The sequence below is a fragment of the Asterias rubens genome, chromosome 5, assembly GCF_902459465.1.
Source record: "Asterias rubens chromosome 5, eAstRub1.3, whole genome shotgun sequence".
Taxonomy (NCBI): domain Eukaryota; kingdom Metazoa; phylum Echinodermata; class Asteroidea; order Forcipulatida; family Asteriidae; genus Asterias; species Asterias rubens.
The window spans coordinates 8,083,173-8,096,708 of NC_047066.1; the positions used below are offsets into that span (position 1 = coordinate 8,083,173).

Below are 13,536 nucleotides of genomic sequence, written 5' to 3' on the forward strand. Positions count from 1 at the left end.
CATCATTTATCATTCAGAACTACAGTGAATGATATTTGAATGATCAGGGGAGGTTTGCAGTAACACCATGTATAAAGGCCGAGTCACACTGCAGCGATAACGAGAACGATAACGATAACGACACAAAGAGAACGCATTCTATTGGTTGAATGAGCGTGTGCATATTCTGCGTGGAACAATTCAACCAATAGAACGCATTCTCTTTGCATCGTGATCGTTATCGTTCTCGTTATCGCTGCAGTGGGACCGGGCCTTAAGACGATCAGAGCATACTGCTGATCGAAACGTCAAGTTGTACAACATCGGGGCAGATTCAACACTACTCAAAAGAGATTAGGTTTGCGGTAGCACACATGACAATATTCCCACCTTGCAAAGTTTCAAATCCTACTACATGTAGATATTTTTTATTGTAAGAGAGTCGGAGAAAGACCCCAAGTGAAAGGCATGGGGGGGGGGAGTAGTTTTAAAATCCTCTGTTGAGAACCCTTCCCCCCATAACCCGAGTACTCGCTTTCAAATTAAACTTACACAAAATAATTAAGAAGTGCAGGGCCCAATTTCTAAGGACCCCTTATCATGCTTAAATGCAGACGGTTTTGCTGAACACTTTTCTGCTAAGCACAAGTAGGCAGGAAACCAGTCGAGTGATTCTAGGGCTCCAATTGGTCACTGGACAATAGGCCAATAGTTTCAGTGTTTTCCAGTGAGAAGTCCGGTGGTCTTGTCATTTTTTTTTTTAAGTATCTCTTTGAAATTGACCCTTGGAGTTGGTTCTCGATAGTACGGTCACTTGATTTGGAAACTTAACAATACAGCTCCTCGTCAAAAGTCTACCCCTGCAGCGAGGCAATCGAAACACTGTTAAAAACAACAGATTTTGTTCAGAACAATCACACCTCTAAAGAAAGATTGTTGATGTACATGGTCATGGAGTTCCTGTAAACCGTACTACATGAAGATTGTATTTCCACCAAAGTTTCACATCCTGATAATATTTATTGGTGCATTGTGACTACCTGCACTGGAAAGAAACACTCCATGTCAAACTGTTGTGTACACTGCTGCATACAATTCCCCCGAGTTCAGCTGAAACAGCCTAAAAGGTAACATTATCTATTTGATTTATTTCAATTGCATTCTCCTCATTAACCATGTAGCTATGATAAGGACAGTACTGCTTATCCCAGCAACCATCCACACTGGGGTCTGCGATCGATCTTGTTCTTTCTTCATTTCTTCAGCCCTCCTCTTGCGCTCTTTGCGTTCTCGCTGTTCCCTCTTCAAGGCCTCCCCATAATGAGCCTTGTAGAATTCATCAAAATCGTACATCCGTTCCCCAGCGGTGTTATAATAAACACTGGTGTTCTGACGAGGTTTAGTGGATTCAGTCGCCTTATGTTTCTCCTTCACTTCACTGTGGAGGTCTCGGTGGGTGAAGACGCCTCGATCGTAGCGACGCCTCAACGTTACATTCCCGAGGACGCTATAGGCTTCACTTATCGTAGCAAACTTTTCCTGGGTGTCTTTACTGCCCTGGTTTAGATCTGGATGATAAATCTTGGAGAGTTTGTAGTACGCAGCTTTGATTTGAGTCTGTGTGGCTTTAGGCGTGATGGCTAGGATGTCGTAGAGATTGGCTTGACGCTCGGCTCTCTTGTGTTTGTGGTGGCGGTAATCACGCGTCTGGTACCACCAACAAAATGGAGCTGTACGGCGGGTAAGAGTCAAAAGGTTCGTCCGATGACTACTCCAGCGACTTGTTGTCCAGCGTGACATCCTAGTGGCAGAACTCATGACTGAAAGGTCAGGTTTATTCTAGTTTTCAAAGCTGCAATAATGGACAAGAAAAATAATCTCAATCAAAACATAACTGGGTTTTAATAATAGGTACGCAGATGTCCACTTACATGTAAAATTGTACAAACGCAAGAACAGTCCCACCGTTACCGTGGAAGTTAAAAAGTCCAATCTGTACTATAAAATTTTGGTTCATTTATTTAGTTTTTGATTGGTCAGTTTTATTATGAAATTAACAGAATGCTTTTTTTTTGGCAATATGGATGGGGCATGCCTAGCCCCACTTGTGTGGCCAAGGATCCAAAACACCCCACCCCCCCCCCCTTGATGCACTCACACTTCATAACAATCCTTTTTGCCCCATTTCAGACCAGTAATGTTTGGTTTCAGGAGATAAGAAACCAATCTATGATATTTTCTCTTTAATGTAGACTTAATATTTATTACGCTTATCGGAATTTATTACAGTGTGCAGTAAATTTACAACAACAAATTGTTGTCATTTTCACTTAAAATATTTTAATATTTTCCCCACATTTGCACACCATAGAATCCCAAATAGTAACCACCTCACGTAATCCATCTAGTGACTAAAGCAGAATGAAACTCAATCAAGCAGATAGTAATTTTGTTTTGAACTTTCGAGGTTGGATGATGTTTCTTTGACTCATTTGAATGTTGGCATAATAATGCACCAGTGATTAGTACCAAAAATCAATCATTTTATAAATGTTTGAGCATAACAAACGACAGGAAACTTTATTCTCAGCATGATTAAGCCTGATGAAAATACAGACCGTGAGTAAACTGCATAGCTTCTGTCGCCGGTGTAGCTTGCACAATTTCGCGGTAAACGGGAATCAAAGTTGGGGACCGAAAACATATGAATGAGGGTCGATAACGTATGACGCTACGCCTAGCTCACTAACTAAAATGTTTGTAACCCAAAGTCAAGAATAACAATTAACAGACTAAATAGTAGACCCCTAATAGTACTTACATGATTATACCATTAATGGCAACCTTTATATATAAGGTCAATTAATCGTGCTCTTTCCTCCATTCGAAAATTTACAGAACACTTCTTTCTGGTAAAAATTCACATTCAATCCATCCAGCAGGCATGTTTGTTTGCGTAACATAAAATTACTCAACTTAATGGATTATTCTATTCATGTAGGATGTACATACGGTTTAATATTACATTGTATATCGGTATGAAAATTAAGCTAAACACGTTAATTGACAATTTGTATTTGTTTTATTTATTGTTTATATTCATCATTGACAACTATGTGGTAAATTAATAAATAAAACAGGTTTTTATTTACAAATTTACTAAAAACACCCCTGCTCAGGAAAAATAGAATCATCCACTGACATTTTACTCTCTGACCAAACTGCAAGCATGTGTTTCATTTTCTGTTTTGATAGTTGTGGAACTTTTAATTTGTTTTTATGAAGAAATTAAAACTAAATTACATAACTCGTTTATGGCACTTTGGTTCATAAGATCTTACAGATCATTTATTTGCAAAACTCGTGGAGAAAGTGTAAGATTCCAAGCTGAAAAGACACTTGAAGTGGGAACTTTGAGACGTGAACCACCCTCACTGCGTAAACCTGCCTTGGGTCTGCTGTTGTTGCCAGAGTGGAAGTTGACGAATTTGACCAAAACCGGCGTTTTTAGCAGACTATTTTCAGGAACTGGGAGATATTTTCTTCACACAACAATGGCGTCAGGTAGAAGACCTGAACACAAGGCCCCGCCTGAAATGGTAAACATGTGAAATGTGTTGTACAACTACAAATTGTATAAAATCATTTGAAATTGAAAATGACATAATTACTAATTTTTTTTAACAAAATTTTATGATTTTTAATAAAACTAATATTAATAATATTCAAAAATACCTCAGACAGTTTCGCTATTCCTATCCTATGGGTGTGTATAAACCTTTGTTTATGACCAGTTAAAAGTGTTGAAACATGGGCGTGACACGCAGGCTTGCACCTGTTATTTAAGACAGTTTCTTCATTCCGATTGGAGTATTGGTCGAGAGCAACGGCTGAAACAATTGTGCCACATCACGCGCACAGCATTCCCTTATAAGGAGTTGTTTACTAGAAGGCGGCGAGGGCTTTACCATTTCTTAGCTGGAGGGGTGTTGTGTTGAAAGAAATCATTGAACAATTATAATTTTTGCATTTATTTTACTTTTTTACCAAAAAGGTATTTATGAATGGGAATCGAAGTGTGTTGAATTGGTTTTCAACTCGTGGTTTAAACCCCCCCGAGGCCTGGTTCTTGATAATTTACCTCGACTTCGTCTCTGTAAAATTATCAAGAACCAGGCCTCGTTGGGATTAAACCACTAGTTGAAAACCTCTTCACCACACATTGATTCCCTTATTGTTGTAATCGGCACTTTTTTAAGTTCTCTGTGAAAACGTGTTTGTAGATCAGAGAGGCAGAGAGAACTACAACAAATCGTAGACAAAAGTTTAAAATCTGAAAAATGTTGTCCTCTTTACTTAGACGTTCTTATTCTAGTCTTTTGTCTTTCCTACACATTATTAACCAAATTGGGCTCTTCAAAGAGGTCACAACAAATGTAAAAGTTCCAACCTATCGTTCTTCGTATTCCTCGTTATCCTCCACCTCCATCTACAAACTATCAGGACGATCAAGGATTCTAGTATTTCTTCCATTTGTTCTGATCATCATCTTTCTGATTTGTTCTTCCGGTACAATTATAGAATACAGGGCCACTCCAGGGTTAGGGTTAGGGTTAGGCCATTAGGGTTAGGCCATTAGGGTTAGGGTTGGGGCTGACGCCGAGTGTGGCCCTGTATTCTATAGTTACTCCGTTCTTCCTTGTATTGCTGTTAATAATGATGTTCATAAACTTTATAAATGTTATCTTTTTTTTATTTTTTTTTATTTTATACAAAGTACTCTTTATGATTAATTTCTCATTGTGTAAACTATTTGCAAAAATAGTTATTAGCCCCGTTTTTTGACCCTGTAGCAGAGTCTTTTTCGAAAGATAAATAATAGCAAACCCCATCAGTATTTTTTATCAGTATTTACTACATCAGCATCACCCTAATCTCACACAAATTACCTTTTATTACCACCCTGGACACAAGCCGGTTATCTCGCCCACTATCAAGGTCACCCCTAATAACAAAGTCTTCCCAACAGTCTCACCCCCCCCCCCCAACTAAGCTCACCCAGAGTAGTCATTTATTCCCTTTTCTTTTCTTCAAAATAATTTCAGGCTATTGAGTTTTTCAAATGTCTTACTTTTGGGGCAAGCTTGCTAGGGTGGCAAGAGTGTATACTAGCAAAGGTGTTACAATCAAAAGGTGAGCTCATTTATGGGATGAGCTTATTGGGCCAGGAGCAGGATGACCAGCATTCACATTGACCATTCCTCACTGATGTTTCTTGTTTATGAATATTTTACAGTTCTACAATGAAGAAGAGGCAAGAAAATACACATCAAAGTAAGAACCCATGTGTTTTTGTTGTTTTGGGATAAGTCACTTTGAAAACAATACTCAATCGTTTTTGTCATCTTTCATAGTTGAAAAAAGGTTCAATTTAATGAAATTCTATCAGTAATACTAGAGGTTGGTGAACTATAATTTGCAGCAAGGTTTTATTGTGAAGATGGTAGGATGTCAGTCTCCATTAGTATTCATAGTGCTCTGGAGACGCTCAAAGCACTCATTATTTGTTTCTGCAAGTGGTCTCATCCAAAGATCGAAGCAGTAATGATAAAGTGTCTTCTTAAAAGTGTCTCACTTAAAAAGTGTCAAGACCCGTACTCAAACTCACACTCTACTAGTTAGAAAACACACCACAACACACCACTGGGATGTAGGCCCAATTTCGTAAAGTTTAAAAGCGGAAATACTGCTTGACAAATTTCTTTGCTAAATAGGGCCCCAGTCACAACAATGTGAACTTAAGGTAATTTTGCCTGGTAACTACTTTTTTGTGCTAAGTAAGTTTTTGTGCTCACAGGCTTTTTAAAATTGAGTCTTGGAACTAATTTTGTTTTGATATTTACAGCTCCAGAATGATTGAGATTCAAATGACGATGTCTGAGAGAGCAGTTGAACTCTTGAGTCTTCCTGAAGATGCGCCATCCTATATCCTGGATGTAGGGTGAGTTCTGGTCATTGCCTTGGTGCCCCTTGAAACGATCCCAAAGAAGTTTTCTAATAGAGGTGCCCTTTTCAAAGGAAAAAATGCCTTGGTGCCTTTGCCCCTTCAGAATGAAGCACCAGGTCTGAATTTTGTTATAACATATTTTCAGTTGAAAGTATAAACAATATACCTAACACAGTTTCATTCTCGGTGAACAAGTTTAACCACTTTTGAACCATCCCTTGAAATACAACCTCAAGCCTGAATCTTCCCAGAAGCAACGAAGGCAATGGTCATTGTCTTGTATTTGTTCTCATTGTAGTTCCCTTTGCCAAGGAGAACTGCCTTGTCCTTTCAGGCAGGCCTGATACCTAAACCAACAATGTTGTAGTTGCCAGTCAAGAAGGACAAGGCCTGAAGTCTCAAAATCCAGTTACAATTTTAATATACTCATACTGACAGGGCCCAATTTCATAAAGCCTGTAAGCACAAAAATTTGCTTAGCATGAAATTTCTTCCTTAATAAGAACAGGATTACCATTCAGATGTTATGTGAATTTCAGGATAAGCAAACAACAGCTGAATGCCAGAAACAAGCAATATGCAACAAATTCAAATTTGGTTGGTAATCTTGTTTTCATAAAGTAAGAAATTTCATGCTAAGCAAATTTTTGTGCTTACAGGCTTTATGAAATTGGGCCCTGGTTTGCAATGTAGTGATCAGTAGATTTTGTGCAGGATTAGTGAGCGTTGATTATGTCAGATTGATTTACACAAAACGTTTTGTTTACAGATGTGGATCGGGTCTGAGCGGAGAAACTTTGACAGAGCAAGGCCACTATTGGGTTGGACTTGACATCAGTAGCCACATGTTAGGTAACGTGCTTAAAGGGTTTTGATAACTTGACATCAGTAGCCACATGTTAGGTAACGTGCTTAAAGGGTTTTGCCAACTTGACATCAGTAGCCACATGTTAGGTAACGTGCTTAAAGGGTTTTGCCAACTTGACATCACTAGCCACATGTTAGGTAACGTGCTTAAAGGGTTTTGGTAATGACATCAGTAGCCACATGTTAGGTAACGTGCTTAAAGGGTTTTGATAACTTGACATCACTAGCCACATGTTAGGTAACGTGCTTAAAGGGTTTTGATAACTTGACATCAGTAGCCACATGTTAGGTAACGTGCTTAAAGGGTTTTGATAACTTGACATCAGTAGCCACATGTTAGGTAACGTGCTTAAAGGGTTTTGGTAACTTGACATCAGTAGCCACATGTTAGGTAACGTGCTTAAAGGGTTTTGGTAACTTGACATCAGTAGCCACATGTTAGGTAACGTGCTTAAAGGGTTTTGGTAACTTGACATCAGTAGCCACATGTTAGGTAACGTGCTTAAAGGGTTTTGGTAACTTGACATCAGTAGCCACATGTTAGGTAACGTGCTTAAAGGGTTTTGGTAACTTTTGTAGACCAATTTTTGGGGCCATGAAATAAATCCCTAATCACTGTGAATGAAGATGTATGTACAGGCCTTAATGCTTCGTTTTTGAAAGGGAAAGGGCACCAAGGCATTTTCTCATTAGTGGCTACCCTATGAGGAAATCGTAAATTTTTACTGGAGCATTTCAAGGGCACCAATCAAAATACTTCTGCCTTTGTTGTTAATTTTATCCAGATATAGCAAGAGAGAGGGAGGTTGAAGGCGATGTGTTCGTGAGTGACATGGGAGAAGGAATGTTCTTCAGACCAGGGACATTTGATGGAGTCATCAGGTACGAGACTTGATTACAAAATAAATCAAAAACAAATGTGTTTGTAATGTACACCCAGATTTTTTCCAAGAAAATTTTGAAAGTTTGTTGAAAATGAAAAGTATAAAGAGTGTCTAAATGAAGAAACAGGATAGGTGAATACTGAATCCAGGTTGAAAGGGTGAACATCTTGCATATTTTGGGTTGCATGATTGGCTTGTGCATAAGGCACTCGCCTCTCACCACTGTGGCCCTGGTTCGATTCCCAGCCAAGGCCACATGTGAGAAGAGTTGTGCCATGGTTCTCTCCGATGCCACAAGAGTTTTTCTGTGGACCTCCAGTTTTCCTCCCACCGGAAAAATCAAACACTTTCTATCTGAGGCCGTATCCGAATTGGCGGCTACGGCTACGGCCGGATCGCCGCGTCACCATGCATTGAAGTATAGGACGCCCTTAGCAACACCCCTGGCAACGGTCGTAGCCGCAGCCGTAGCCATCAATTCGGACACGGCCTAAGGCTTTGCTTTGTAGTCATTTGGGTTGAATACCCTGCCGTTAAGAACTGATGAGCATGAGCACTTTCCTGAGTTCTGTGAAAATTTCTTAGGCATATCAATCGAGCTAGAGGGGATTTGAACCCTTGATCTTTGCAAGGCTATAGAAGATTTCTCACCACTAAACATCAAGCTAGCCTGGTAACTAAAGGTAGTTCGAATTCTATATTTAAGCAGAAGACCTGAACTGCAACAATTTAATAGATGTTAATTTTGCATTGGGGGGAGTGCCGAGTGTACAGTTAATTCATACAGGTGTGAGGGCAAAAAACAAATAGTGTTCTTTATCCTTTTATGCATAATTAATATCTTTCAAATGTTGTGCACCCATCCTTTAAAACAGCTCTTGAAATTCAGCTTTGTAAAGAATGTACTTCTAATTGGTAGACTTGTCATTATTCCTTTCAGCATTTCAGCTCTACAGTGGTTGTGTAACGCAGACAAGAAATCACATCACCCGCCCAAGAGGTTATACAAGTTCTTCTGTACGCTGTACAGTGCATTGGTAAGAAAGTTGGTATTTGACTTTCAATAGAAGACAAGTTTGTCTTGTATCAATGCCTCTTTACCAGAGTTGGTAGTTAGTCTCATGAAGTCATCCATGTTGTTTAGAAGGTTTTTTAAAGAATTTTCAGAGTGTGGGTGAACAGGTTTCCATTTCTTTTTGTGTTTATTGTGAAAAACAATCAAATGACAAGGATCTATGTTTTTGTTACATACACAAGCTTTTTGTTTGTGCATTGTCTCAGAATCAGCGTTGCTCAGAATTTAATCATTCGGGGGAAATCTGTCTTTCGTACTTCACTTCGTCTTGTAACATGGAATGGTCCAGATTTCACCTTGTGAATAAATTCTGCAACATTGAACTCAAATGCATCCAATATTTGTATAATATTATTACTTTTATTATTATTGTAAGTTATCAATATAAACCACGAAACTGACTGGGTAAATTTTGAAATGATTTTTGGGGTTGAACAAAGAATTGACTAGAGTGGGAATCAAACCAACGACCTCCGGATTAACGTGACGGCGCTCTACCAACTGAGCTATCTAGCCCTATGTTGGTGGTGTCCCTATTTTGTCAATATTATTGTTCAGGGTTGTCAGTCAGAAGCCATTCAACCGTTTACTGCCGTGTAGCCAGGGACAACACTGGCCAGGGATCACTTCCAAATTACGATACAACCTGGGAAGCGGCAGTCAATTTTTTGTTCAACCCCAAAAATCATTATTGTAAGTTGTTAGAAGACATTGATCAGAAAAATACTCACACTTAGTCAAGCAAACTCAAGAGGCACAATCTGAAAAGGCACTTTCACGTTTCATTTCTGCTATACTAAATAATAACTCAATAAATCTTGTGTTTTGTTCACAGAGGCGAGGCAGTCGAGCAGTGTTTCAATTCTACCCGGAGAACTCCCAGCAGTTGGAACTGATTACGTCACAGGCCATGAAGGCTGGATTCACAGGGGGAGTGGTGGTTGACTACCCTAACAGCACAAGAGCCAAGAAGTAAGAAAATATTATATATTAATCGTGGAGAAACAAAGGATACCTCATAAGTGAACTTAATCACTGTAGCTTACAAGCCTGAGGACATCTGTGAACAAGGGGTGCTTGCAATGAACCAGAAACACCAGGGTTCGATTTCATAAAGAGTTGGGACTAGTCCTAACTTCGGACTAGTCCTGGAAGATATTAAAAACTTAAGGTCCTAAGTTAGGACGAGTATCGAGATAAGACTAGTCCCAACTCTTTGTGAAATCTACCCCAGGGTTAACCTCTACTCTTCCATGATGAGTGTTCCGTTTTGTTGTATGTGCACTGCTAAACCTTGCACAGGACCTGCGACTTAATGTCCCATCTGAAGGACACTGCAAATAAGGTAAATCATCTTGCTCAAGGACACAAGTGCCACAACCGGGACTGGAACCCACACTCTGCTGATCAGAAACACCAGAGCTTGAGTTTGGTGCTCTTAGCTGCTGGGCCATGACACGCCAGTAAACAACACATATTTATGACAAATTTGAATAGAACATTCTTGTTAAAAAACACATAAATGGGGGTTTTACGTCAACATTGAGCTTGTGGGATTTACTTTAATAAACTTGTCTTCAATAAAATACAATAAGTTGTCCAGTTTTAAGGCTGGGGTGATTATATTCCTACTTATTAATAGCGCTGTTATACATTTAGCAATGTTGGGGCATTATGTTAGGACTTCCTGCCTATTAGCCTTTTCGAGGTATGGCGGACACCATAGGAGTGCACCGTTTGGTTTGGTTTGGTTTGGTTGTATACAGACAAATTTATGTGTTCACCATTTCTCAAAATTGCTTATGACCCTTAACCTGTGAGGTTTTTGTTTCAACTAATTATATTTTCAAATTTGTCAGGATGTTCCTCTGCCTTTTTGCCGGGATGTCCAATCCACAGATTCCCAAGGTAAGATTATATCGAAGGATGCTATTTAACTCTCATTTCTTTTGCTGGATTGGTCTTTCTATCAAAGTCCATCCATGTCCATCGGTTCAAGCAGATTTGTTAAAATTGATGTAGTTCATTGGGAAAAAGTTGTAGTGCATACAAGGCAAGGCATGTTTTGATTTTTTGTTTACATTAGGCGAAGGGATGTTACTCTTCTGTTAAACATGTTTAAAGAAACGGTATAAGTTTGGCAACCACTCCTAAAATTGATGGCAATACAAACTTGCTTTGTTAGAAATACACTGCTCAGCTTTCGATTAGGATTTTTAGTATCAATTTACATAGAAGTAATGTGGTTACGGACAAATTACTTTATTAGTTGTTTATCACCCAAAATTTCAGAAACATTCCTCATATTGTGTATTCCAAATTATTATTCCTGCTTGGACTAAATCGCTCTGAATATTCGGCTATATCTCAAAAGCATTACCACCTTTTGTAATGAAATTTTCATAGGTTAGTTTTATTGTGTATGTTTACATTTATAACGGATTAAAATTGAATTGTTCCAGAAACAACATGTTTGTGGTCCCTTTAAGCGTAGCCTCAGATTTTTCTGCAAGTTTGAAGTTGGGTGACTCATTTGAGCTATGTATAACAATGGCATATCATTTGCATGTTTGACTCGTCAATTACACTTGGTGAATCACCAGTGGTTTAATAAGCCTCAAGCAAGTGATATCCAATTGCATGCCAACGAAGAGCGCTCAGCAATAGTTAGAACCACTGGTGATCAACAAAACTGAGGGATTAACACTGGCATCCATTTGTTTCCTACAAGGGTCTCGGTACCTTTTGCGTATTTGACTCACCGTTTACACTAATTAAATAGCATGTGGTTCATAAACCTCAAGCAAGTGAAGTCCCATTGCGTGCCAGTGAAGGTGTCACCACAAAGAACCATTGATGATCAGGGATTAACGTTGGCATTCATTTGTTTCCCACAGGGTCTTGGTACAGAAGGAGCCAATAGCCGGGTCCCCACTGAGGTGAGCTACACCGACAGCAGACAAAGATTCAGACAACTGAAAGGAAAACCACTCAAGAAGAGCAGGGAATGGATAAAAGAAAAGAAAGAGAGGCGAAGACGACAAGGAAAAGGGTGAGGAGCATCTCCAGGTTTTATTTTCCGTCAACTTTTACTGCCCTTCCTCTTCCGTACTCCTCTCGTTCCCTCATTCATAAAGGCCCAAGTTCATAGAGATGCTTAAGCAGACAATATATAATGTTACTGCATGTACCATAGACCTTTATCACGCTGTCACCATCTTGGTTATGTTCCCTGTTTCCACTGTAACAAATGCTAACATTCATTGCGCAAACATGGCACCAGACTATTATTTCGTCCAGTTTGGTTACAATGAGTTGGAATGGAGTAAAATTAAAATGGCCACACTGTGATAAAGGTCTATTTGTGTTTTGATTCCTTATGAATTTTGCTGAGCAGGAATTAATGAAGCAGTTCTTTGAAATTTGGCACTGGATATAATTTTTCAAAATGTTAGCAGTACCCACTGCTCTTTTGAAATCAACACAACTCAATCAAAATCAAAATGTGCACAACAATTTTTTTCAAAAATTACCTCTATTTCAAAATCTATGTTACCTCAGAGGGAGCCATTTCTCACAATGTTTTATACATGTACTACCAACAGCTCTCCAATGCTCGTTACCAAGTCAGTTTTTAAGTTAATAATTATATGTTTTGAGTAATTACCAAAGTGTACCTTCCCTTTAAAGTCACCTGGAAGTGGTATTTTTTCAAAATAAAGCTTTTGTCACTAATATATGTGTTTTGATGAGTGGAATGTGAATAAACAGTTAACTAAGGTTTTAAAAAATCAGTTCTTATGTCATTTACAAATTTAAGAGTAGACCCCGACCCGAGGGGGCGCTGTTCGTGACATCAATCGAGGCAGACTTTGCCTGTAGTGTGTAGAGTAAACGTACATGTACGGACCAAGTCGTGAGTTTGTACATTTCAAGACAAAAAAAAATTCACAGGGTTGTTATTTTATGCATATGTTGAGATACACCAAGTGAGAAGACTGGTCTTTAACAACTACCAATAGTGTCCAGTGTCTTTAAACAGATCTTTGAAATTGGGCCCGGCATAGGAAGAACAACATATAAAGTGTAAGACATGGCATTAGTACCAGCCTGAACTCCATTGGCTCGATGCAAAACATCTAATTTTTTTATTATTTTTTTGTCATTTCTTTTCAGGGAAGTGAGACCAGACTCCAAATATACGGGTAGAAAAAGACAACACAAATTCTGAGCAGCTCTTCCTACACTACAAGGATTTTTATTTGTAAGAGAAAATCATTCGTCATATGGGAAAGTTGACATTTTGTGCCATAATTTCTAATAAATGCAAGAGGTATGAAAGTAAAAGCTGGACAAGTTTTGAGATGTGCCCCCTTTCATCATATCAAAAGTTGATAAGAATTGGACAATGCAATTTCCATAAAATATAACATTTTATATTTTCTTCCAATGAGCTGTGTACAAATCGTGCCTGCAGGAAGTCCAGGCTTGGTGGCTCTTTTGTAAACATGTGATGTCACAGGTCACATCGTCTATAGTATGTGCATTTATGTGCTTGTCAGTGCAGAATTCCACAGCAAGCATAGCATGGCCCTAATCCCAACATGAACTTTGAAGTACAATGTGAAGCTTTGCATGCTGTACAAAACAAGAGCGGAATATCATGATAGGTAGCGACCATGTGAATGGGATTCAAATCTCTCTTATAATAACAGTAATAGACC

The 13,536-nt window shown here is 38.9% G+C and overlaps 2 protein-coding genes across 2 annotated transcripts; one reads left to right on the top strand and one right to left on the bottom strand.

Annotated features, from left to right (window-relative positions):
* Positions 1–231: 231 nt before the first annotated feature.
* Positions 232–2,938, bottom strand: LOC117290553 (dnaJ homolog subfamily C member 30, mitochondrial-like). Its single transcript, XM_033771992.1, has 2 exons — positions 2,801–2,938; positions 232–1,831 (listed from the first exon to the last, which is right to left on the bottom strand). Exon 2 carries the CDS (start codon positions 1,795–1,797, stop codon positions 1,126–1,128), a length of 672 nt encoding a protein of 223 aa, XP_033627883.1. The 5' UTR covers positions 1,798–1,831; positions 2,801–2,938; the 3' UTR covers positions 232–1,125.
* Positions 2,939–3,201: 263 nt separating this feature from the next.
* Positions 3,202–13,218, top strand: LOC117290604 (probable 18S rRNA (guanine-N(7))-methyltransferase). The gene is made up of 10 exons (XM_033772063.1): positions 3,202–3,578; positions 5,276–5,313; positions 5,885–5,980; positions 6,756–6,838; positions 7,639–7,735; positions 8,678–8,774; positions 9,648–9,784; positions 10,672–10,720; positions 11,710–11,864; positions 12,989–13,218. The coding sequence occupies exons 1-10, from the start codon at positions 3,294–3,296 to the stop codon at positions 13,041–13,043; spliced, it is 1,092 nt and encodes a 363-aa protein (XP_033627954.1). The 5' UTR covers positions 3,202–3,293; the 3' UTR covers positions 13,044–13,218.
* Positions 13,219–13,536: the final 318 nt, after the last annotated feature.

Excerpts from the sequence above, each read along its gene's own strand:
- LOC117290604 (XM_033772063.1), top strand. The coding sequence starts at position 3,294 with ATGGCACTTTGGTTCATAAGATCTTACAGATCATTTATTTGCAAAACT. Across the intron at positions 6,839-7,638 it reads CATCAGTAGCCACATGTTAG|ATATAGCAAGAGAGAGGGAG; the intron begins GTAACGTGCTTA and ends AATTTTATCCAG. Across the intron at positions 7,736-8,677 it reads ACATTTGATGGAGTCATCAG|CATTTCAGCTCTACAGTGGT; the intron begins GTACGAGACTTG and ends TATTCCTTTCAG.
- LOC117290553 (XM_033771992.1), bottom strand. The coding sequence starts at position 1,797 with ATGAGTTCTGCCACTAGGATGTCACGCTGGACAACAAGTCGCTGGAGT.